The sequence below is a fragment of the Sorex araneus genome, chromosome 3 (assembly GCF_027595985.1).
Source record: "Sorex araneus isolate mSorAra2 chromosome 3, mSorAra2.pri, whole genome shotgun sequence".
NCBI classification, from domain to species: Eukaryota; Metazoa; Chordata; class Mammalia; order Eulipotyphla; family Soricidae; genus Sorex; species Sorex araneus.
The window spans coordinates 198,092,568-198,120,005 of NC_073304.1; the positions used below are offsets into that span (position 1 = coordinate 198,092,568).

General features: G+C 41.8%; 1 protein-coding gene across 1 annotated transcript in view; it reads right to left on the bottom strand.

Moving 5' to 3' along the window:
• MYO1D (myosin ID) overlaps window positions 1-27,438 on the bottom strand; it is a 378,710-nt gene that overhangs the window by 204,032 nt on the left and 147,240 nt on the right. Inside the window, exons 15-16 of the mRNA XM_055130005.1 lie at window positions 5,834-6,000; window positions 870-1,077 (exon numbers count right to left, since the gene is read on the bottom strand). Of these exons, the coding sequence (XP_054985980.1) occupies window positions 870-1,077; window positions 5,834-6,000 (375 nt within the window). The remainder of the gene's footprint in view (window positions 1-869; window positions 1,078-5,833; window positions 6,001-27,438) is intronic.

Sequence of the window (27,438 nt, forward strand, 5' to 3'; positions counted from 1 at the left end):
GATGTGGCCCAACACTTACAGCCCATTCACAGCCCCCACTCCCAAATAAAATGGTTCATATAATCGGTATGGAAACCAAAGTGGTGGAATGAATGAAATACAGAAAGGAGAATGAAATAAGGGGTTCTGAGCAGATCTGTGACGACAGACACCACCATCTAAAGAGCATCATTCAGTTCACACCTCAGTAAAATGCTGATGTGGAAAATGGTGGGTAAGGGAAGTGGTTTCTAACATGTTGCCCAAACTTTTGATACAAGATTAAAAAAAAAATGTACAATACATATTGTCCTGGGGGTGGGGATGGGGAACTCAGGCATCATTCCAAGTACCAAGAAACCAAAATGCTTTCTGAATGCAGAGTCTAAAATAACTGAGTTTATACAACTAAGTAAGTTTTCCATGTGAGAGGGCAAGGCTCTAAGATGTGCGCAGACACAGCAAGCATACCATTCTGAACACTCGAATCAAAGAAAGCACACAACCTAATTTTTGTGTACTAAGAGCATGCAGGGGAGAGACCTCAAAGGGCTGGAGGTCATGCACTGCATGTAGCAGCTCTGGGCCCAAATCCCGGCATCACCAGGAGTGACCAAGCACTGAACTGTGAGTAACTTCAGAGCACCTGCCAAGTGTGAAGCTCTCCTGCATCCCCCAACAAATAAAACATAAAAGCAAAGCCTGTCTTCGATTTTGGTTTGGGGCCACACCTTGGTGGCTCAGGGTGGCTATTAAGGCTTGGGGGGGGGGGTATGACATGATACTGGGAATTAAACCTGGGTTGGTTGCATGTAAGACCCGAATCCTGCCTGCTGTGCCAGCTCGCTGACCTCCTAGGACCTATCTTTAAACATAAAACGCGTCGTTACCTTTTGCAGAAAAAGGACAATCCTCTGGAGCATCTGGGAACGATGTTCTTCCAAGGTAAACAATGTTCGGGGTGTTCGGATGAAAATTTTGGTCTTGCCATAGGCCACATCATCCTGAAAGCCACAACCTTCAATCAGCTTTTTAACAGCCTCTTTGTCTGAGGGGAGGTCATGATTGGGCCAGGTGAACTCAGAGATCATCTTGTACCTGGGTGGGGAAAAAAAAATCAAGGATCAAATTATGGGAGTAAAACCACACAAACATGATAAAGGCAGAAAAGCTGTTCAGTAAAATTTAGGTAGCATCACAGAAAGAAAAGGACCAAAGCTTATGAAAAGACTAGAAATAGAAGTAAAATTTATTAGCCTGATGAGACATGAAGAAAAAGCTTTTAATAAGATGCAACACTCTTTAAAATAACTAAACTGGGAAACAAAGATACTATCTTAATTTAATAAAGTCTGTTTACCAAAAACTAATACAAATAGCATTTGTAAAGAAAGAGTAAAGGCTGGGAACATTCTCCTTTTTTAAAAAAAGATTATTATTTTTAAAATAAGTTTTATTGGAATAAAAAATTATTTTTTAATTGAGATTCTGTGGTTTACAATGGGGAACATTCTCGTCATAAACAGGAACAAGACAAGGATGCCTGTGTCAGAGAGACCAATAAACTAAGCGTTTAATGAGGGAGGAAGAACCTAAACTCACATTACTTGCCAACAAGATGACCGGCTTCAAGGAGATGACACAGATCTTCAGACAGATTATTAGAATTAAGAGAAAACTGAGAAGTTAATTTTGCATGGAGTAAAATTCTAAGCCTGAACTTTATTTTCCTTCACTGAATCTGTATAATGCTTTAGGCAGGATGATCATTTTAACAATGTTAATTGTTCTAATCTATGTACATGGAATATTTTTTCCATTTCTTTTTATCTTCTGTAATTTCTTTTAGCGGTGATTTATAGTTTTCACTAAATAAGTCCTTCACCTCATTTATTAACTCCTAGGTATTTGATTTAAAAATATAATTGTAAATGGGACTCAATTTTTTTCTTTCTCTGTTACATCATTATTTGCATATGGAAATGCAATAGATTTCTGTGTACAGATTTTGTAGTCTGCCATTTATAGGCTTATTGTTTATAGGTTTATTGTATTGGTTTATTGTTTCGGTTTAGGTTTTATCATACAGGTTTAGGTTTTATTGTATAGGTTTCATTGTATAGGTTTACTGTTTATAGGTTTATTGTTTATTGTACAGGTTTACTGTTTCTAGTAGTTTTCTGGGAGGAGTCTTTAGTGTCTTATATATAATAGGATGTGCGTATAATTGCAAAAAGCAGTAGGACTTCCACTATTATGTTTAATAATAGTGGTGGGAGTGGATAACCTTGTTTTGTGCTTGATCTTGAAGCAAAGACTCTGGTTTTCACCCCTGTGTTGGCTGTGGGTTTTTAATGGTCTTTATTTATTGATGTAGGTTCCTTCTATACCCATTCTGTGGAAGTGACTATTTTGTTAAAAAAAAAAAAAAGTTGGGGCCCGAGCGATAGCACAGCGGGTAGGGCGTTTGCCTTGCACGCGGCCGACCCAGGTTCGATCCCCGGCATCCCATATGGTCCCCCAAGCACCGCCAGGAGTAATTCCTGAGTGCAAAGCCAGGAGTAACCCCTGAGCATTGCTGGGTGTGACCCAAAAAGCAAAAAAAAAAAAAAAAAAGTTAAATATTTTAGTGTCTGGAGATGTGGTTCAGTGGTAGGTAGTCTGCTTTGCACACTTGAGACCATGGGTTTGATCCCCAGCCCCCCTTGCGCAGTCCTGAGAGGCTCTCTCCAGGCATGTGAAGCTCCTTTGAAATGCCTTGCTGGCACTAAACTCTCGCTTTTATCTTTCCTGACTGCACACCAACCTTTGATAAAGTAACTGCACATTTCCTCTTACAACACTTTCTTCTCCTGGTTTCTGTAACATCATACCTGTTTCTTTTGTTTGCCTTGGGGATTTGGGGGCCATACCCAGCTAGGCTCAGGGCTTCCTCCTGATTCCATGCTTGAGGATCACTCTGGGAGATGCTCTGGGGATATGTCATGCCAGGAATCGCACCCAGGTCAGGCATGAGCAAGGCAAGCACCTTACCTGCTGTACTGTCTCTCCAGCCCCCATAGTCCTCTTCTGATTCACCGGCTATTCATTCTCTTCCCTGATTTCTTCATGCCAGACCACAAGTCTGAATTTTGTTTTGTTTTGTTTTTTTTGCCACACAGAATGATCCTCAGGGTTTATTTGTGGCTCTGTGTTCAGGGATCACTCCTGGTGGGCTCAGAGAACCATATGGGGTGCTGGGATCGAATGTGGTTGCTGTGTGTGAGGCAAGTACTCTACCTGCTGTACTACTGCTCCAGCCCCTACAAACCTGAATGATTTTTATTATTTATTTAAAACTTTTACTTTTGATTAAATCACCGCGAGATGCACAGTTACAAAGTGTTCATGATTTGGTTTTGGTCATATAATGTTCCAACACCCATCCCTTCACCAGTGTAATTTCCCACCACCAAAGTCTCCAGTTTCTTTCTTCTTTTTTTTTTTTGCTTTTTTTTTGTGGGGGTGGTCACACCCAGTGATGCTCAGGGGTTACTCCTGGCTCTGCACTCAGGAGTTACTCCTGGTGGTGCTTGGGGGACCATATGGGATGCTGGGGATTGAACCTGGGTCTGCTGCATGCAAGGCAAATGCCCTACCCGCTGTACTATTGCTCTGGTCCCAAAGTCTCCAGTTTCCCTTCTTCCACCCTCCCACTCAGTCCACTTCTACAGCAGGCCCTCTCTCTGTCTCTGTCTCTGTCTCTCTGTCTCTGTCTCTTTCTCTCTTTCTCTCACACACACACACCTCCTTTTGGGCATGATCACAAATCTGACTGTTGACTCCAAAATTCAGTCTCTCTTTTCAACCTGAATTTCTCCCTAAAATTCCACGTCACTGTTACTGTCACTCCGCTGCTCATCAATTTGCTCAAGCGGGCACCAGTAATGTCTCCATTATGAGATTTGTTGTTCTTTTTTTTTTTTCCTACATATTGAATACGCCACGGGTAGCTTGCAGGCTCTGCCGTGCAGGCGAGATACTCTCAGTAGCTTGCTGGGCTCTCTGAGAGGGGTAGAGGAACCGAACCCGGGTCAGCTGCGTGCAAAACAAATGCCCTACCCACTGTGCTATCGCTCCAGCCCGAAATTCTACTTATGAAGATCAAATAGCTTACTTAAGATTTCTACCTAGCATTTAAGTAGGCATTGGTCAAGAGGCAAATCTTGATCCATCTCTACCCAGTTCCATCCATATCCCCTCCTCAAACTTCTCTTACCTCATGTGCCTTATTCTCAACATGAGTTTCATGCTTAATCTCATGCTCAAGCCAAAGTATACTGCCTTTCCTTCCATTCTTTCTACTCTTCTCTCATCGAGCCAATCCATAAGAAAGTCTTGTCAACTTGCCCCTAAAATGTACTTAAATCTATTCACTACTCTAAGATCCACAATAATCCCCATTTCTAAGCCACTAACGTTAAGTCATCTCCCCAGGATCCTCCTTGCCTTCTAGTCCCATAGCACACAAAGGAATCTCTCAAATATCCTCTCTCAAACATCAGGCTGCTACCTGACTAGAATCCGTGTCTGTCTAGCAGACTTCGCCAAAATCTAAACCATTTACGCTGGTTCACAAAGTTCAACATAATCTGCCCATCTCCAATCTTGTCATACCACTGCTCTGTCACTCAGCACTTCCGACTACACTACTAAGGATCGAAAATCCACTTTTCAAAAAAATAAAATCCACTCTTCTATTGCAAGACAGCCTTTCCCCTGTGCCTTGTCAGCTCATTTCTCTAATCTTCTGAGGCTAGAGAAACTGACTTTTTCCTGTCATTATTTTCTGTCATTATTCCTGTCCTTATTATCCCCTTAGAGACTATTCTTACCAACTAATCTATTTTAATTCCTGAATTTTCCAGGTTTTTTATTTTAAATGGGATCACTCGTATTTTATGTTCATTTAAGACACAGAAAATATTCTTAAATATTTAAAACAAATCAACAGATGGAATTTAAAACATTCATATACGTTGACAGTTATCATTATCACAAATAACAGCAATGATCTCTTAGGTGACTTCTACTTGACAGATACTATTATATCTGTATCTGTGCTTGTGCTTGTGTGCGCGTGTGTGTGTGTGTGTGTGTGTGTGTGTGTGTATGGTTTTGTTTTTCGTAGCCATACCAGCAGTGCTCAGAGCTTATACCTGGCTTGACACTCAGGAATCACTCCTGGCAGGGCTTAGGGGAGCACATGAGGTGCCACGGATTGAGCCTGGCTCAGCCACATGCAAGGCAAGTTCCCTAACTGCTGTGCATTCTTTTAGCCCTTCTAATTGCTTTTTATATTTATTAACTTATCTATTTCTCCAGCAACTTGCTAGGTAGTGACAATGATTATTCTTATTAAACAGATGAGGAAATTGCGGCACAGAAAGGCTTTGTGATTTGCTTAACCTCACAAACCAGGAAATGGCAAAGTCAGAATGCAAGCCAGGTAGATTTCAGTCTACACATCACCTATGCACATCTACAGTGTATTTTATTATTATAATCACTACTATTCATTGTGATAAGCAATATTAAATATCTATTATCTGCTAATCATTGAGGCTTTGAAGTTAGCTGAATTTAATCCTTACATTCACAGCTTCATGAGGGAGGTGTGTACCTACACTCAAAGTGAGAAGAGACTGGAAAAACTGAGTGAAATTGAGCCAAAGTAGTTCAATTTCTGGCCCAACCTGGCACAGGAAAGTCTTTCATATTGGCTGTCTTACCAGAATGAAAGTGCTGCTGTGTGCCCCTGCACGGGAGAACCCCATGCTTCTCAGCACACTTTCAGGCCTCCCTGGTTTCTTACCTGTGAAGAAACTTCTCGTACGGCTGACGGAAAGCAAAGCCTGCACGTCGCACCCTCACGTTTTCCAACAGTCCAAGATACTCGACTTGGTGTCGACAGCGCTCAGCATCAAATATCTGTGGGGATTTCTTGTCATTGGGTTTGATGCAACGCACGTAATATGGTTCCTAAAGAAATAAATCCGCAAATGGTTAAGTTTCCCCAGAGAAACAGCCGAGATTTGGGACACTAACATGAGGTGATAATTGTGTCACTTTAAATTTTCTGCCTCTAGCTTTCCAGGCATCAGAAAGCACCTGTGAACAATGCAATCTCCCTCTCTTTTCAGGCTGGAAGTTCTCATGCATTCATTCAGTTAAAATCTTATTGTTACACTCCAGGGTTCATCCGAATTAGCAGAAAGGGTATTAAACTAGGGAGGAAGTAAATATATAAATATCAAGTAGCTTTTTAAAATTTACAGAATCATGAATAAAAGTAATGGAAGAATAATTTAATAAGAAGAGATGGCAGCAGTGGTTAAGGATGAATCAGGATAATGAATGCAAAGTGTTAGGCATCTCTTTGGTACATAGTAAGTATCCAGATGTCATTATTGTTACCACTGCATTAATTTGTGCTTTTCAAAAAAGAGATGAAAACTTATGAGTAGTAAGAGAAGTTACAAAATCGCTGTAGGTGTTAGTGAATCAAAGGAAGACCCTAGGGCGGGAGAGATAGTACAGCACATAGGGTGCTTGCCTTGTATATGACTGACCTGGGTTACACCTTGACACCTCATCTGATCTTCCGAGCCCACCAGGGGTGATTACTGAATGTAGAGCCAAGAGTAACCCCTGAGTACCGGTGGGTGTGACTCAAAAACCAAAAAAACAGAAAAAGAAAGAAAGAAAGAAAGAAAGAAAGAAAGAAAGAAAGAAAGAAAGAAAGAAAGAAAGAAAGAAAGAAAGAAAGAAAGAAAAAAGAAAGAAAGGAAGAAAGAAAGAAAGAAAGAAAGAAAGAAAGAAAGAAAGAAAGAAAGAAAGAAAGAAAGAAAGAGAGAGAGAGAGAGGGAAGGAAGGAAGGAAGGAAGGAAGGAAGGAAGGAAGGAAGGAAGGAAGGAAGGAAGGAAGGAAGGAAGGAAGGGAAAGGAGAGAGGGAGGAAGAAAGAAAGGAAGGAGACCCTAGCATAAAATTCTTCCCTCTGTGCCAGTTAACTTCTGTACCATGCAGTAGGCTACAAGTCTTTTTCAAAATAAAACTGAACTTGGTATATATCCTGGTATAGTGATGATAACAAATTATCAATGAACGAACCACAGAGATCAAATGTATCTTATCAGAGTAATGAGTTATTGTGCCTTCTAGGAGTCACTTTAAGAGAATTCTCTGTTGTTAAATAAGGCAGTGTTGAGTTCCACTGGAGGTAAAAAAGGAATAGCACATAACTTGAGGAGGAGCAACTGACAGGTGAATAAACTTGCATCTTTAAGAGTACCCAGCAGCTAAGCAGCAAAGCTCATCCATCCACCTGTCATGCTGCCTTCCATGGTAGAAAGCAATACTGGGTTCTTTTTTCCCCCTCTGAGCCCTGCTATTTGCTGCTGGGACAGATTGCAGCGGATACAGTAGCTTAAAGTAAAGCAAATGTATTGCTAGACAGTTCTAAAATGAGTCTTCCTGGACTAAAAAATCAAGGTGTCTGCAGAACAGTTACTTCCTGGAGGCTCTTCAGGAGAAATAGTTTTTTTAAAAAAAAATCTTTTCTGGGTAGGAGAAGTGAGCTCAAAGGGCTGGATTGCCATACTTAATCTCTGCCACTGCAAGCTTCCCAGAGCACCCCTAGACATCCACCTAGGCAAAGAGTGCTTGGGCAATACCAAATGTGATCCCAAAGAAAAATGAAACAAATAAAATCCTTTTTTAGCTTCTGGACTGCCAGCATTCCTTGGCTAGTGACTTCCTTCTACCTTCAAAGCCAGCGATGAACATCTGAATCTTTCCCATGAAAACCTGGTTCTGACTCTTGAAAATCTCCTGAATTTGCACTGGGCTGACCAGAGCAGGCAGGCTAAGTTTCCATTTTAAAGGCAGCTGTTTAGCATCTTTAACTCCCATGTACCACTTTCATCTCACATCACCACGTAAGGTAACATGTTCATAGGATCTGAGGATTAGCAAACAGGACACCAGGAAAACCCCTTCATGTGATTAGAGGATGGAAACTTTCAGCTGCCTCATCTCTGCAGCCAGGTGGAGAATAATCCCCGGAGCAATGATTTAATCAATCAGGCTTATGTAACGGAACCCTACTAAGGCAGTCATGGCACCAAAAAGCATCCTGCTTTGGGATCATGATGTACTCTGACTCCGTGGGGACAGAAGCTCCGGCTCTTGGGAGCACCTAGGCCTTCCGGACTGTGCCACTCTGTGCACCTCTGTATCTGCTATCCTGAGTAGTGTCAGAACTGAACGGCAGGAGACCTAGCAGGTGACAAGAGAGCTGGAGGTGGGATGTACGGGTCATTAGCCGGCCTAGCACACTGACCTTATTCTTACTTTTTTTTTTTTTTTTTTTGCTTTTTGTGTCACACCTGGCGATGCACAGGGATTACTCCTGGCTCATGCACTCAGGAATTACTCCTGGTGGTGCTCGGGGACCATATGGGATGCTGGGAATCGAACCCGGGTTGGCCGCGTGCAAGGCAAACACCCTACCTGCTGTGCTATCTCTCCAGCCCCTTACCTTCTTCTTCTTCTTTTTTTTTTTTTAATGAAAAAAACATAACCACAACCATTTGTAGCACCTCCCCTCATGAGGAAGGCTTTCTACCCTTGTCCTTGAACACAGGCTGGCCTTGTGACTGTTTTTTTTTTTGGGGGGGGGGAATACTCAAAGGTTACACGTGACTCTGCAATCAGGAACCACTCCTGGTGGTGCTTCGGGGACCATATGAGATGCTGGAGATCAAACCCAGGTCAACTATATGCAAGGCAAATGCTCTACCTGCTGTATTATAGCTCAGGCTGCCCTTGTGACTGTTTTAATCAATAGAACCTTTAATTGAGTTACTTGTGGAGACTCAGCCGCGAGAGGCTTTGTCCCCTGGGAATACTTCTTCCATCGTGTGAAGAAACCTAGAACTGAAGTCTAAGATGAAGAAAGGCCACATATCTCAGCCATTCAGCCACTGTACAAGTTAAATGCCACTGCCCAGAGAGGTGAGCCCTAGTTAACAGCCAGTGACAGAACTGGACAATCAACTCAGCGAATCACGAGAAATGGTAAATTTGCTACCCTAAGCACTACATTTCAGAGGGCTTGTTATGCACTAAGAAGTTACAGATAATTCTTCCCTCTTCGGGAACATCAATTCTTGGCTTACAGATATCAAGCACATGTAGAACCTTAGTTTGGAAAATGGTAATGAATGATCAAACATCAACTAAAACCGTAAAAATTTTTAAATGGAACACTTATATGGGGACATTGTAGCACGTTACTTAAGAAGGGTTACTACGAATTTAATACAAACTTCATGATATGGGGAAATGAATGGTGGAGGATGTTCACTGAGGATTTTCCTTCAAGCTTCTTGGGCCAATAAGAGGGTCACTGGCTGGCAGAAGAAAGAAGCAGCACTGGGTACGTGAATGCTAAAATGCCACTAGATCTAGCCATTTGCTTTGGTACAGGTGTAACAGAATTAACACGACACAGAATTAGGATATTTGGGTCTTCGTTGTCTCTGCTCTTAATTAGCTACCATCAAGTCCCTGCGGACCCAATACTCTAATTTACGGAAGCAGGATATTAGGCCTTCACTTTACTAATGACAGACTCGGTAATTTGAACCAACAGTCATGCTGGGGAGATTTAGAATACACAAACAAGATACAGAAAACCTGTGTGTAAGGACATTTGAGCACTAACAAGCAGGTGGAGCATTAAAAAGCCAGAATTCAGGAGTGGAAGGAAGCTGTGGAGGAGCAGCTTGGGTTTGAGGTTATCTCCTGGGGGAATTTACTGACTCCTGGGGGGCGGGCTCCGTGTGGAGGCTTTGACAGTCTCATGGAACTAGCGGGGAACTATCGGGGAACTAAGACCTGACAAGGAGGAGGACACAGGCAAACCACTCTCCCTTGGGACCCCAAAAGGCTGCCAGTAGCAACATGGGTGAATCAGAACCAGGCAATTTGTCACAAGGGACCTCAGTTCAGCTTAAAATTACTTTCGTGCTTGGAATCAGAGTCACTGACTTAGAAGACTACTACTCCTAAGTGACTAAAAGCAGCACAGATAAATCTTCTCTGGAGAAAAAAAAAAAAGTTGCACCTACTATTGTTTCTAGAAATGTAGTACTTGGAACAAAGGAAAAAAATAACCAGACATATATGGAGCCAAGATAACTATCATTGTCACTGTCATCCCTGTTCATTGACTTACTCAAGCGGGCGCCAGTAACATCTCCATTCATCCCAGCCCTGAGATTTTAGCAGCTCCTCCTTACTCATTTTTCTCAACGATCGGAGGCTCTTTTCAGGGTCAGGGGAATGAGACCTGTTACTGTTACTGTATTTGGCATATGGGATATGCCACAGGGAGCTTTCCAGACTCTTCCCTAGTACTACCAGGAGTAATCCCTGGGCATCACCCAAAATCCAAAACACACAGCTGGAACGATTATTATAGTAGGTAGGCCATCTGCCTTGCACATGGCTGACTGAGGTTCAATTCCTGGCATCCCGTGATTCCTGTGGTCTGGACCTGGCACATGATAAGGCTTTTCATTGCCTATACTGTGTGACCTGCAAATGTTCTAACTATCCAAAGAGGGAGCTTGCGAGAAAGCACAGCAGGCAACACTCTTGCCTTGTACACAGTCAATGCAAATTAAACCCCAGCACCCCACAGGGTCCTGTACGTCCCCAGGAGTGAACCCTAAGCGCAAAGCCAAGAGAAAGCCCTGAGTACAGACAGGTGTGACCCCAATCAAAACAGGAAAACGTAGAGAAAACATACACATTCTTGAGTCTTTATTACTTAGATAATTAAAACCTAGCTTCAGTGCCTGCAAGACAGTACAAAGGACTGAACATTTGCTTTGCATGGATGAGGCTCAGTTCAATCTTTGACACTGCAGTGAACACCACCAGGAGTGACCCTGACCTCTGAGGTAGAGGTAGGCCCTGAACGCTGCTGGGTGTGTACAATAAACAAAAACAAAACAAAACAAAACTGCTTAGGACTTACTCCAGGCTCTGCACTCAGGGATCACTTCTGGAGAGGTTCACAGACCACCTGGGATTGATCTACCTATGAGGAAGGCAAACACCCTACCCCTGTCCTATTACTCTGACCCCTGACCTGTTAATTCTTTTATAGCTCCTCAGTTGTTGACTTGTGATGAGTAAAATAACAGTTTTCTAAAACTTTTTTATCCAGAAAATAATAACATATTAGGTCCATTTTTAGCAGTTTCAAAAAAAAAAATGGAGCCAAGATAACATGAATTAGAAACAGCAAAACAATCTACAAAATAGACAGATGTGCAGGGTCCAGGTCTTCTGGTTCTGAGAAAGTAATACTTACATATGTTTGCTAAGTTCAAGATGACAAAGAATAACATTAAGCAGTACAGAACTGGGGCTGGAGCGATAGCACATCAGGTAGGGCCTGGCCTTGCATTCGGCCAACCTGGGATCGAATCCCAGCATCCCATATGGTCCCCTGAGCACCACCAGGAGTAATTCCTGAGTGCAATGCCAGGAGTAACCCCTGTGCATCACCGGGTGTGATCCAAAAAGAAAAAAAAAAGTACAGAACTAGTAATGACACAAAAGAAACCAAACCAATGGGTCACTAGATGAGAAAAACTTGAAGGAAAAAAGGAAACGTGAGCGGTTTGTACAACCAGTCTGTGGATCACTGTGTAAACTGCAGGGATAGAAAGGTTCTAAAGCAACGGTAGTGAGTTGTGTGTTGAAACATGGAATATAATCGAGATAAGGCATAAACGAAGTGGAACTTATCATGTACAAGGGTGGGGACTGGGGAGGTGGGAGGGGGCGGCAGGTATACTGGGGGGGTTGGTGATGGGAGATGGGCACTGGTGAAGGGAAGGGTGTTTGAGAATTGTATAACTGACATAATCCTGAGAACTATGTAACCCTCCACATGGTGATTCAATAAAATTATTAAAAAAAAAAAAAAGAAAGGTTCTAAAGCACCATGTGACAGATTGGTAGCACTGCACTGTAGCACTGTCATCCCATTGTTCAATTTGCTCGAGCGGGCACCAGTAATGACTCCATTGTGAGACTTGTTGTTATGGTTTTTGGCATATTGAATACACCATGGGTAGCTTGCCAGGCTCTGCCGTGCGGGCGGGATACTCTCGGTAGCTTGCCGGCTCTCCAAGAGGCCGGAGGAACTGAACCAGGGTTGGCTGCGTGCAAGGCAAATACCCTACCCGTTGTGCTATCGCTCCAGTTTTTGGACTGGACCGGAACAGGTAAGAAAAAATTTATGGAATCAAGTTTGGTGAGGAAAAAAGAAAACAAGTGCAGTTTTAAGATGCACTGAAGACAGAAGCGCTGGAGAGAGAGCCCAGAGGTTATGGTGCCTGCTTTTTACGCAGCTGGCTCCGGTCGAATCTGCTGTGGGTGACTCTGATCTGTAGGATGTGGCTCAACTCCCCCTGTAACCCCCCCACCACACAGCTCACCTGAAATAACAGCAACAACAAAACATCCCAAAGAAAAAGCACAGAAGACACTGAGAGACAGATGATCCAAGTAACTGGAGTCCTGAACGTAACTGGCAGAAGCAAAACATGAGACCAAAGACCCAAGACCCTTCCAAAACTGATGAAAAAATAGTTGTCACCAACCGAATATACCTGACCAGTTCGATGCAGGACAAAATAAAACTGAGAACAAAGGAAAACAGCCAGAGAAAAGAAAATGCTTGGGGCCGGAGCGATAGCACAGCGGGTAGGGCGTTTGCCTTGCACGCGGCTGACCTGGGTTCGATCCCCGGCATCCCATATGGTCCCCCAAGCACCGCCAGGAGTAATTCCTGAGTGCAAAGCCAGGAGTAACCCCTGAGCAGCGCTGGGTGTGACCCAAAAAAGCAAAAAAAAAAATGCTTATAAAAGAATAAGTTTCTTTTGACTTCTCAAAAGAACAAGTATCTCTCTCTCTCTCTCTCTCTCTCTCTCTCTCTCTCTCTCTCTCAGAAACACATACACAGAAGAATAGGATTAATCTCTCTCTTTTTTGGGGGGACCACACCCCGCAGTGCTCATAATTTATTCCTGGCTCTGTGCTCAGGGATCACTCAGTTGGGCTTGCCAGACCATATGGGGTACCAGTGATTGAACCCGGGTTGGCAGCATGCAAGACAAAGGCCCTATCTACTGTACTATCACTCTGGCCCCAAGAGTCGTAGCTCTAGAGTGCTGAAAAAAAAAACCCAGTCTAGAGCTTTCCATAGAGAAGGCCGGGGTGGGGGGTGAAAAGTACTGAGTACAGGCTTTGAATGCAGGAGGGCGGGATTTAATCCCCAGCACCGCACTGTCCCCCAAGTACCACCAGGAATGATCCCCAATCACTAAGCTGGGAGAAAACTCTGAGTACTGCCAAATGTGGCCTCCGAACCAACAAGGAAAACAGGAAGGAATTTTACACAAGGGAAAAACATTCTTCAAGGATGCAAACAGTGGGGCCACAGAAACATCACAGAGGGCAGGTGCTGAACTTCCATGTGGCTGACCAGGGTTTGATCCCTGAGTGCAGAGCTAAGTCCTAAACACAGCTAGGTGTGGCCCCCGCAACACCCTCCCCCACAACGCAAACACTATACAATATATTCAGGTAAACAAAAGCAGAAGTTTGTCAACATCAGATCTCAAAAGTGCTCTCAGACATAGGAAGAGAGGAAAAATAGAATGATAAATGAAGAAATCTGACCAGATACTCACTATGTGCAATAGTACTAGTAGTGTCATCATTTTTTTGTTTAAATATGAAATGCAATACATATACATATTACATATGACACACGAGAAGCAGGCCCTCAAATATATCCTTTCATTCAATGTTGTTTTGTTATAAAACTGGTGAAAAAAAAAGAATTCTGGCCCCCAAACATTATATGAGGATTGCCTTTGATTATATATGATTTTGCTGAAAGTCACGATTTCCCAGAACCCATCACTTACCTTATGTGAGAACTAACTCTATAGTTGATTAAAACACATGACCAAAAATAAAGTTGGGAGGAAGGTGACAGAACTAAAAAAAAAAAAAGCTTTTATGATAGACTTTTTAATGAGCAGGAAAGAGGCAAAAACAGCAAATAATATCATATTTTTCCATTTAAAAATAAGATTGATCAAAAAATGAGAAGAAATGAACAGAAACTTCCTCAAAAAAGAAATTCAAATGGTCATAGGCACATAAAAATATGCTCTATATTGCTAATCATCAGGGAGATGCAAATCAAAACAACAATGTAGTATTATCTTATACCAGAGACTGGAACACATTAATAAGAACAAGAACAATCAGTGCTGGTGCAGATGCAAGGAGAAAGGGACTCTCATTCATTGTTGGTGGGAATGCTGACTGGTCCAGCCTTTTTGGAAAACAATATGGACATTCCTCCAAAAACTAGAAATTGAGTTTCCATATGACCCAGCAATAACACTCCTGGGAATATATCCCAGAGAGGCAAACAAACAAACAAAAAACAAACAAAAAACACAAACCCCCCCCCAAAAAAACCCCCCAAAAAAACCCCAAACAAACATAGTAGAAATGACATCTGCACTTGTTATATTTATTGCAGCACTGTTCACAATAGCCAGAATCTGGAAAAAACTTCAGTGCTCAAAAACAGATAACTGGTTAAAGAAACTATGGTATATCTACACTCTGGAATAATATGCAGCTATCAGAAGAGATGAAATCATGAAATATGCATATAGTTGGATGGACATGGAGAGTATCATGTTAAGTGAAATGAGTCAGAAAGAGAGAGACAGACATAAAATGAATGCACTCATTTGTGGAATATAAAGTAGCATAATATGAGACTAACACTTAAGGACAATAGAGATAAGGGTCAGGAGGATCACATCATGGTTTGGAAGCCGGCCCCACATGCTGGGGGAAAAAGCAGTTGGGATGGAGAAGGAACCACTAAGTAAATGATGACTGGAGGGATCACCTGGGATGGGAGATGTGTGCTGAAAGTAGAGCAGGGACCAAACATGATGGCCTTTCATTCTCTGTAATCTGTACTTCAAATCATAACACCCAAAACTAGAGAGAGAGTAAGAAGACTTGTACCTGCCACAGAGGCAGGGAGTGAGATGGCCTGGGGGTGGTAGGAAGGGTACTGGAAACAATGGTGGTGGAAAATGTGCACTGGTGGAGGGATGGGTGCTCAAGCATTGTATAACTCAAATGTAATCGTGCAAGTTTGTAACTGCATCTCACAGTGATCCAATAAAACTTATTAAAAAATAAGACTGAAATAACTCGAGTAACCACTAAAACAATATTAATAGACAAATCTTTCAAAATAGTGAAGGACTGACTGGAGAGATAGTACAGTGGGTAGGGTGCTTGTCTTGCATGAAGCCAAACTGGGTTGAATCCCCAGCACCTCAAATAGTCCCCTGAGTCCTGAGCACAGAGCCAAGAATAAGCCCCGAGCACTGCTGGATGAGCCCCCACCTCCCCCAAACACACACACTCTCTCCTAAATATAAAAATGGAAAATAATTAGCTTAAATTGCCCTACTGAATGGGGAAGTGAGAGAAAGAATTATTTCCACTAGGTTTCTATCTGAAGGTTTAAGAGCAATGCATATTCTTCCAAAAGACAATGACTGTCAGAATGGATAATAACCCCATTATCTAGCTAACTAGGTATCACTTAGAAGACATACTGAAGAAATCAGATGGAGAAGGACTGAATGCAAAAGGATGGGAAAATTACATTGTGTAAACCTAGCCCTCCCAAAAGCTATCTTATTTATGTAAGTCAGATTATGAAGGCAAAACCAGTATAGAGATAAAATAATAAAAGACATTTTGTACTGATCCATGACTCAAATGCAAGGAAGAAACAACAACTCTAACTTGAATAGGTCTATTATTCCCCAAATATTTAAACCAGAAATTGAAGGTTAAAAGGAGAAATAGACAAATTCAGAATTAAGGTGGACTTGTAATCAGTAAGACTGGGGGTATGGTGCTGTCATCAGGTCAACCTATACCTGGGGACAAGTGCATCAGCAGCCTGATGGTGCCTTCAGGCTTCCTGATACCCCAAAACTGCTGCTGTGCCTTTGGCCAGACCCCATCAACTTGGGGCCAAGTTTATTATGAAATTAAATGGCCAAAAAGTTAGAGCCCCTGGCAGCTGCTTGCTCCCACAATCCAAAATCGCTGCCATGCCCCTGGCCTGACTGTCTCAGGATATATCTCACCGAGACATAATCTGCTGAAAATTCGGAAATGTGGTGACTGAATCTCCAGGCTTTCTCGGGGTTAGGATGGGCTACCTCCCCCCAACTCCCTGTACTTCCTGAAGCCTTGGCAGTCACATCCACACTCCAAAGTGGCCACCTAATTGAAAAGCTACTCCAGCCTTACCATCCCAATAAAAATACTGAATGCCCTGAACAAACACCATGACCTCTTGGCACCTGTACTGCAAACCATAAAGCACAAAAGGAAAAGGAGAGAGAGAGCAAGAAGGAAAGTGCCTTCCATAGAGGGAGCCTGGGGATGGAGAGGGGGGAGCTGCGGGGTGGTGTGAGGGAAACAGGGGACATTGGTGGTGGGAAATGTACACTGGTGGAGGGATGGGTGCTGGATCAATGTATGACTGAAACCCAATTATGAACAGCTTCGTAATGGGCCATCTCACAGATATTCAATTAAAAAAATTTTGATAAGAAGTAATGTGGAGTTATGCCCAATTCAATCAGCTTAATCAATGGCTGAATAAATAGCAGTACTCTTACATTTAAAAAAAGTCAGTAAGACTGCAGAAAAACTGGAGAATATGATTAGCAAGCTTGATCCAATGGGCTTTTATGGAATATTAAATATAAATTACTTTTATATGTAAACAAAACATGGAGAAAATTTAACAAATTTCTTCTTCTTTTCTTTTTTTTCTTTTTGGGTCACACCCAGCAATGCACAGGGGTTACTCCTGGCTCTGCACTCAGGAATTACCCCTGACAGTGCTCAGGGGACCATATGGGATCCTGGGAATCGAACCCAGGTGGGCCGTGTGCAAGGCAAACGCCCTACCCGCTGTGCTATTGCTCCAGCCCCAATTTAACAAATTTCTAAGGACTGAAATATTGAGGAATATATTCTCCAATGAACATAAGCTAGAAACCTGGAGCAAAAAGGGAACTAGACACTTTTTTTTTGAGATTAAGTATACTTCTAATAATCCTTGGATAAAAAAAGAATTATAATGTAAAAATGTCTTGAACTCAGTAACTTTTTGCTTTTTGGGCCACAGCCAGTGAAGCTCAGGATTACTCCAGGAACTGAATTCTGGGATCACTTCTAGTGGGCTCCAGGATATGGGGTGCCAGGGATTGAACCTGGGTCCCCTGCATGCAAGGCAGATAGTCTACCCACGTACTATCTCTCCAGTCCCTTATACTTATAAAACAATTACTTACTACTTATAAAACAATGTATATAAGTAATCCCAGTACAAGCTACTGTTTGAATAATGTGACTAAACTAACAAAATACCAGCTGAATGGAATTTTACCAGTATGACTGATTATGCACAGGAAGTGGTAGCGCAGGGTTGACTCTTATGGCCAACTAAGGGGTGCAGGAAACCCTTTTCCTCTGTTTAGTAATATAATAACCTTCAGATAAGAAACCCAGTGGAAATACTTTCTCTGTATTTAATCAGCATTCTGCCTCAATTTATAAATGCCGCCTCCTCTCTTTTATAAATATCCACACTGACTCAACCTAAGAAATCCTACATCTGACAAACTGTGTGTGTCTAAAAAAGGTTAAATCACAAAAGCAACAGTGATCTTATTTTTCCGCACTACTTAACCTTGCTTCTCCCACTATTTTTGTGAAAAACAGCAGTCAGGATGTATCTCAGTCAGAAGACATTTAGATCTTCATCTATTAATCCACTTTGTTGTACAGGCAAAAACAAATTCAGGTTCATTTAATAATTTACTGGTTTGCTGTTTGAGTTATTTTACTGGGTTGTCAAAAGATTAAAATTAATAGCTCTCATTCTCTATATTTAAAAGACAATCTAGGCTTGGAGACTATACCTATTTTAAAAACACTGGGCTTTGGGTGGGCTAAGTGGCGCAGTGGTAGAGTGCCTGCCTTGTGCAGTGAAGCCCTGGGATCCATCCCTGGCACCAAAGCGCGGGGGGAAATCAACAAAAAACACTGGGTGGATTCTGAAGAAGTCAACAAGTGAGGAGTGGGGACTTCCAATTCTGGTGATGGGAACTAAAGAACTGCCATCAATCTTCCTGACGAAATCACTGAGATGAAGCACTGGACAAATTATTTATCAAAGTGCTAGGAACACAGCCATGATTGAGTAACACTAAAATATGGGCGTGTGTGTGGGGGTTATGGGGTATATATGTGTCAGCTTTCTGGGCTGTTTTCCTGTTATGGTTGGGTTTCATGAATATTAATGGTAAGATTTGTTCCTTTACTCTGAGTTGACATTTTTAATCTATTTACATTCAACGTAATTACTAACAGATTTATATTTATTTTACATCTGAATTTGTCTTCACTTTACATTGATATTCTTAGATAAAATGATATCTAGTTTCATTTTCCCATATCCCCTTGTCACAGTAATCTTATGAAGTAATCTGGACAATGGCCTGCCTTCTTCCCACCCTCTGAAACAGTTTCTTCGGCCTGGAAAGATAGTACAGCAGACAGGGTGCTTGGCTTGCATGCAGTTGACCTTGGCACCCCATATGGTACCCAAGTTTGCCAGAATTCCTGAGCACAGTGCCGAGGAGTAACACCTGAACATTACTGGACATGACCCAAAAATCTAAAAAAATTTTTTAAAAAGTGAGACAGTGGAGCTGGAGCGATAGCATAGCGGGTAGGGCATCTGCCTTGCATGCAGCCAACCCAGGTTCGATTCCCAGTATCCCATATGGTCCCCCAAGCACCGCCAGGAGTAATTCATGAGTGCAGAGCCAGGAGTAACCCCTGTGTATTGCTGGGTGTGACCCAAAAAGCAAAACAAAAAAAACAAAAAAAAACAATAAAAAGTGAAACAGTTTTTATACAATAGGGCTCTGAAGGCTTTGTAAAACACACACATGTCAAACCATCAGGGTCCTAACCTCTTTGGAAGAACAGGAGCAGGTGGCCTTCTGAATAGGGATTCAGAATTGTTCAAGTTACTGATTTGCTAAAGATTTCAGTCCTTCTTGAGTTTTGCTAACATTTCACTTATCTTCATTTTCAGGGTTTTTTTTCACACATTGCTCAGGGGTTCCAAGGACCCTTATCCCAATAGTACCAGGGGCTACCTTGGTGATATTTGGGGGACCATGAAATTGAACCCAGGGCATGCCAGGCTTGAGCTCCAAACCTTAGAGCTATCTCCCCCCGGCCCTGGTAATATTTATTTTTAGAAAATAAAAATTTAAAATTCAGTGGCATAATATTTATACCATTCTGGTACTTTTTAAATGTCTGTAATATATGAAGCATATTCCATCTTTTGTGCAGAATGGTTTTCACTTTAGATCGATTTTATTAAAAGCTTAAGATCCAATTGTTACCTTGAATATTTGCTTTTAAAAAGATAGTCTCCGGGGCTGGAGAGATAGCACAGCGGGTAGGGCGTTTGCCTTGCACGCGGCCGACCCGGGTTCAAATCCCAGCATCCCATATGGTCCCCTGAGCACGGCCAGGGGTAATTCATGAGTGCAGAGCCAGGAGTAACCCCTGTGCATCGCCAGGTGTGACCCAAAAAGCAAAAAATAAAAAAAAAAATAAAAAGATAGTCTCCTTACTTCTTAGGTTTTCTTTGAAGTTCTTTTTCTGGATTCTTGAGTTGGAGTTCAACCAAGTACCAATTCATTTTCAATTTTTTTTAACTTCACTTGAGAAAGCGTGTGTGTGTGTGTGTGTGTGTGTGTGTGTGTTACTCAATGCTTTTGCTCCTGGTTCTGCACTCAATGGACCTTACTGGCAGTGTCTTAGGGACCTTATGTGGTACCAGGGATTGAACAGGGTCAGCTGCAAGTAAGACAAGCAAGCCTTACTCTCTCCAGTCGAGAGTAAAGAAATTTTATAAAAAGGAAGAGAAAAAAAAAACATGCTCAAGAGAGAATGTGAGAAAGGAGAGAGACCCATGAGTCAAAGAAATTTCACTCTGGCTGGGATGCAGGTGGTTGCAGAGTTTCAGAGTGCAATGCCTCTCCCTTGATACCTTGATTAAGGCGAACCAACTGGTTACTTTAGCAGGATTTTACAAATTGTGATCAACTGCCTGTCATGCAGTTCAAGATACTGCATAACTGTCATTGTGGTTTCCTCCTTAACCCATCAGTTATTCAGAAAAGTAATTTTTTTTTAATTCTCAGACAAAAGGAAGCCCATCCCAAGCTTCTAAGGTTGATTTTTATTTTGCTTGCTGTAAAGACAGAGTGTCTCTGCTCAGACACTTGCTAAATGTTCCATGTACACATGAAAGGATTACTTCTGAATCCTCTAATGGGACTTCTTTTGATTATAAAAAAAAGATAAGGTTTAAATCTGGCTTTTAAAGTTCCTACATTCTTACTAAGTTTCTGTTTGATCCATCGGTTTTTGATACAGTTGGTTTAAAATCGGCTGTGGGCTGCAGGTTTGATCCCTCATCCTCCAATCAGGTTTGATCCCTGGAGCCACCCCAGGGCTGCTCTGTGAGTGTAGAGCAGGAGTAAGCCCTGAGCACTACTGGGCGTGACACCCCACCATCCCCCCAAATAATAAAATCTCCTGCTGTGATTCTGAATTTGCCACATTTTATTTTATTTTATTTTATTTTATTTTTAGGTCTATCTTTTTTTTTAAAATTTATTAATGAGTCACTGTGAGGTTACAGTTACAGAGTTTTGTGCTTGTGTTGCAGTCATACAATACTCGAGTACCCAACCCTCCACCAGTGCCCATTCTTCTCCACTGATGTCCCCAGGATCCCTCCCACCCCCCTATTCGGTCCCACCACCACCCCACCCCTGTGACGGGGTATTCCCTTTAGTTCTCTCCTTTTGGGTGTTGTGGTTTGTAATGAAGGTATTGGGTGGCCACCATGATCAATCTATAGTCTGCTTTCAACCTGCCTCTTCCATCCCGAACGGATCCTCCACCACACTTTGCTTGGTGTTCCCTTCTCTATCTGAGCTGCCTTTTCCCCCAGCATGTGAGGCTGGCTTCCAAGCCATGGAGCAAATCTCCTGGTACTTATTGCTACTATTCTTGGGTGTTAGTCTCCCATTCTGTTGTTTTATATTCCACAGATGAGTTCAATTTTTCTATGTCTGTCTCTTTCTTTCTGACTCATTTCAATTAGCATGATACTTTCCATGTTGATCCATTTATATGCAAAGTTCATGACTTCATCCTTTCTGACAGCTGCATAGTATTCCACTGTGTAGATGTACCAAAGTTTCTTTAACCAGTCATCTGTTCTCAGGCATTTGGTTTTTGTTCCAGATTCTGGCTATTGTAAACATTTTAAATTCAAACTTCTTTTTTTCCTCCCCGCTATAGAATTTGTGCATAATTATGACTATGTTGCTGTTGGGTATCTAGCTCCAAGTGGTTTTATTGTTTTGGGTGTCTTTGTTTTCACTTTTGGGCCACAACTTATGGTGCTCAGGGCTTACTGCTGGCTCTGAGTATGGGTGTCACTCCTGGTGAGGTTCAGGGGGACCATATGCAATGCCAGGAGTCAAACCCGTGCCTTCCTTATCCACTGTACTATTCCGACTTGGGTATTTTCATTTTATTGTTAAGAATTTCTTAACTAACTTAATACTTCTTTGCTAAATACAATATTCTCTCATGTTAATATTGCTTTTAATCATTTTTGAGAGAAGACTGATAAACTCTCATTCAGCACTTTTTTTTTTTGCTTTATGGGTCACACCTGGCGATGCAGAGTTACTCCTGACTCTGCACTCAGAAATTACTATGGAATTAGATTATTATTATTATATATATTATTATATATGTATATATATTATATGTATTATTAATTATATGGGATGCTGGGAATCGAACCCGGGTCAACCGCATGCAAGGCAAACGCCCTACCTGCTGTGCTACCTCTCCAGCTCCTGCTCTTTGTTTTCTAACCTTTCTGCATTGGTCAGTTGTCTCCAGAAATAGCTCAAGGATGGATTTCCTACCAATCTAGTCTGTTTAGACTACTTTGATGGTGAGCATACCACCCATTTAGATTCCCTTATGTGATAGTCTCTTGTATTTTCTAAACACAACATTTTCCCTTCCTTGTCCCTTTTGCTATTTTCTATTGAAATTTGTCTCCTTTTTAGCGCTCCCTGTCACTGCCTTCATTCATACCCACTCCCCAACCTTCATACACTTATGATTTGAAGAGTTATGCAGGGACAGCTGACTAGTTGTCTACCTCATATTCAGTTTTTCCCCCCCTACATTGAAATAGGTTTTTTGTTTGTTCTGGGGTCACACCCAGTGGTGCTTAGGACTTATTCCTGGCTCTGCACTCAGAGATCACTCTTGGCAGGGACCATGTGGGATGCCAGGGATTGAACCCACTTCTGCTGTGTGCAAGGCGAACACCCTAAGCACTGTGCTACTGCTCTGGCCCTGACGTAGAATTCTTGTTCCTAGCTTGGTGCAGCTCCTGACTAGTGTAAACATACCCTTGCCAGCTTCCCTGGCAAATAAGATACAGCAGAAGTGCTAGTTCTATCACCTAATCAGAGAGAGATCAAAAGGGAATGCCCGACCATAGTGGCAGTGTGGGGTGGGGGGAGATGGGACTGGGGAGGGTGGGAGAGATGCTGGGTTTACTGGTGGTAGAGAATGGGCACTGGTGAAGGGATGGGTTCTCGAACTTTGTATGGGGGAAACATGAGCACAAAAATGTATAAATCTGAAACTGTACCCTCACGTTGATTCACTAATTAAAAATAAATAATTTATTAAAAAAAAAGAAGTGCTAGTTCTAGGAAGTCACTTTTAAACGGAAGATGCTGCAGCTACCCTCTTGGACCAGGGGAAGGGAACATCAAACACTAGGACTGTGGAACAGAAAGACAGAAGGAACTTGGGTCCATAATAATCTCAAAGTAGCTATACCCATCTTGTGATAACTTCTACACCTCTTTTATAGGAAAAAAGGAATAAATGTCTCTTAGGCTCACGCTACTAATTAGGGTCTTTTGCTAGCAGCTGAGTGCAATTCCTGATACAGATAAAATACATGGTTCTAGAAATTTAATTTTATAGATATACATTCAATATCATTTAAAACCTAAATAGTCTCTGCTCCTCCCCAACTGCGCTGCCCCTGTCCTGCTGGTAATCAGCCCACCGTAAACTCCTCCTACTGGGCTTTGGACGGCTCTCACGCGGGCCCCACCTTTCCCGGCTCTCCCACGACCTCCCAGACCTGAGCACTGCCAGTGTCCCAAGTGGTTACTGTGGGCGTGGCCTGTATCTCAGGGGCGTGGTCTCAAGGGGGCGTGGCCTCCTGCCCGAGCGGCCGCAGTTATTATTACTTTTTTTTAGCATACTTTGTATAAACTGCTTCTTTGAAAAATATCCTGGCCATCTCAATCACTATGTCAGTAGTCTATTAGCTTATTCTAACTTCACAAAAACTATCCATGAACAATAGAAACTTTGCAAGGAGAGCATAGCCTTAAACCTTCACTAGAGGCCCCACATAAATCAGGATGAATGTTTGAGAGTAAGGAAAAATTCTAGAATAGGAACAAGGCTACCATTATCAATTTAGCGCAAACAGAGCCCCTCCTCCCACAGCAAGAGGGAATAGGGCTAGACAACTAGAACGTTCCAACTCTATACTTCCATACCAATATGAAGAAACTGAAAATCCCCTCCACGAAGAGTGGATGAAGAAATGATTCCGGAAACCTCAACAGGGGCTACCCACCTATATGACCTTTCAGAAAAAGAATTCAGAGACGAAATCTTGAGGAGAGTTGATGCACTCCAAGCAACCATGGAACATCTAAACATCCAATAAATTAAGGGAGGATATAAATAAAGTATTGGATCGGTCCACCAAGAAAATGCAGGAAGAAATGAGAGGAGAAATTTAAAAGCAATGAACGGAAGTCACACAAATAAAGGAATCGGTAGATGAATTAAAAATCTCAGTAGGAGCCCTCAACAGTAGAATGACTACAGCCGAAGACAGAATCAGCAAGCTTGAAGATGAGCTGCACAAAGCTTGCAGGCAACAACAAATAACGGCAAAAGATCTCAAAATGGCCCTTGAGTGAATCAAAGTCCTAGGGGATGACCTCAAGAGGAACAATATAAGAATCATTGGAGTACCAGAAGCACAGGGAAGTAATCCCAATGAAAAAAGCACAGTGAAAGACACCATTGCTAAGAAATTCCCAGAGCTGGAGAAGGCAGGCATCCAGATCCAAGGAACCCGAAGAGTACCAGCAAAAAGAGACCCGAATAAAAAGACTCCAAGGCACATCATAGTCAGAATGATGGATGCTGTGGATAGAGACACACTACTGCAAACAGCAAGATCAAACAAGGAAATCACATACAAAGGAGCACCCCTTAGATTTACAGCAGACCTATCAGAGGAAACCCTCCAAGCCCGAAGACAATGGTGGGACATAGTGGAAAAAACTCAACGAAATGAACGCATCACCAAGAATACTTTATCTGGCTAAACTCACACTCAAACTTGAAGGAACCATACACTATTTCTCAGATAAACAACAGCTCAGGAACTTCATAGACTCAAAACCAAACTAAAAAGAAGGACTAAAGGGGCTATTGTAAGACAAGGAAGAACCCCACAAGAACAACAAACCCCAAAGGAAGATGACACAAAACCCCATGACAATAATCTCTCTCAATGTCAATGGCCTAAATGCACCAATTAAGAGACACAGAGTGGCAAAATGGATCCAGAAACTAAACCCAACATTCTGCTGCCTTCAAGAAACACACCTGAACAATCAGAACAAACACAGACTCAAAGTCAAAGGATGGAAAACAATCCTGCAGGCAAATAACTCCCTCAAAAAAGCTGGGGTGGCCATACTAGTATCTGACAACATAGAGTTCAGGTTGAAAAAGAATAGAAGGAACAGTGAAGGTCATTTTCTATTTATCAAGGGATATGTACAACAGGAAGAAATCACACTCTTAAATGTATACGCACCTAATGAACGACCGGCTAAATACTTAAAACAACTCCTAACAGACTTTAAAGAGGACATCGCTAGCAGCACAATAATAGTTGGAGACTTCAACACTGCCTTATCACCTCTAGATAGATCGATAAGAACAAAACTCAGCAAGGAAACACTGACTCTGAAAGAAGAAATGGAAAAGAGAGGCCTAATAGACTTATACAGGGCTTTACAGCCCAAAAAGAAAGAATACACAATCTTTTCCACTGCACTTGGAACATTTTCCAAAATAGACCATGTACTGGGCCACAAAACATACCTCAATAGAATTGGAAAAACAGAAATTGTATCAACTATCTTTTCAGACCACGATGCGCTGAAGATAGAAGCTAACCACAAACAGACACGGAGAACCAAAGCAAATACCTGGAAATTAAAAAGCTCGGTGTTGAACAATGAGTAAGTCAGAAAGGATTTCAAGGAAGAAATCAAGAGATACTTCAAAACAAATGAGAATGGAGACACAAGCTACCAAAACCTATGGGACACAGCTAAAGCCATGTTAAGGGGAAAATTTATAGCTCTGCAAGCATTCCTTACGAAGGAAGAAAGGGCCTACATAGATAGCTTGACTTCACAGCTCCAGATCTTAGAAAAGGACCAGAAAAGGAACCCAAACCTGACCGAAGGAAAGAAATAATAAAACTTAGAGCAGATATTAATGACATGGAGACCCAGAAAACAATCTGAAAGGTCAATGATACCAAGAGCTGGTTCTTTGAGAAAATAAACAAGATTGATAAACCACTAGCAATACTCACAAAGAAAGAGAGAGAGAGAGAACCCTAATAAACCAAATCAGAAATGAAAAGGGGGACATCCGACAGAAGCCAAGGAGATTTAAAAGATCATCAGAGACTACTTTGAAAGTCTGTATGCCACGAAACAAGAGAACCTAAAAGAAATAGATGAATTCCTTGATTCCTACAATCTCCCAAGACTGAACCAAGAAGACCTGGAATACCTGAATAGACCCATTAATATCAAGGAAATCAAACTGTAATCAAAAATCTCCCCAAAAACAAAAGCCCAGGTCCAGACGGATTCACTGGCGAATTCTTCCAAACATTTAAAGAGGACCTGTTGCCAGTTCTCCTCAAGCTTTTCTAGGAAATTGAAAAAACAGGAACCCTCCCAAACAGTTACTATGAGGCACATATTTCCCTAATACCAAAAGAAAACAAAGACACCACAAAACTATAGATTAATATCCCTGATGAATACCGATGCGAGGATCCTCAACAAAATATTAGCAAATAGAATCCAACAAGTCATTAAAAAGATCATACACCATGACCAAGTGGGATTCATCCCAGGGATGCGAGGATGGTTTAACATTTGGAAATCAGTCAACATAATCCATCACATCAACAAAAGTAAAGATAAAAACCATATGATCACATCAATAGATTCAGAGAAAGCATTTGACAAGATCCAACATCCGTTCATGATGAAAACTCTCACCAAAATGGGGTTTGGAGGAATTTTCCTCAAGATAGTCAAAGCCATCTACCACAAACCCACGGCAAGCATTATCCTCAAAGGGGAAAAACTAAGGGCCTTTCCTCTAAGATCAGGGACAAGACAAGGATGCCCACTCTCACCACTGCTGTTCAATATAGTACTGTAAGTACTTGTAATAGCTGTCATGCAAGAAAGAGATATTAAGGGCATCCAGGTAGCAAAAGAAGAAATCAAACTCTCACTATTTGCAGATGATATGATACTATATCTAGAGAAGCCTAAAACCTCTACTAAGAAACTCTTAGAAGCAATAGGCTTGTACAGTAAATTCGCAGGCTATAAAATCAATACCCAAAAATCCATGGCCTTCCTATTTGCAAACAATGAGACAGAGGAAAGGGACATGAAAAAAGCAATCCCATTCCTAATCGTGCCCCAGAAAATCAAGTATCATGGAATAAGCTTAACTAAAGAAGGATCTCTGCAAAGAAAACTATAAAATGCTACTCCATGAAATAAAAGAGGACATGAGGAAATGGAAACATATCCCCTGCTCATGGATAAGGAGAATCAACATTGTCAAAATGGCAATACTCCCCAAAGCATTACACAGATTCAACGCGATCCCTATAA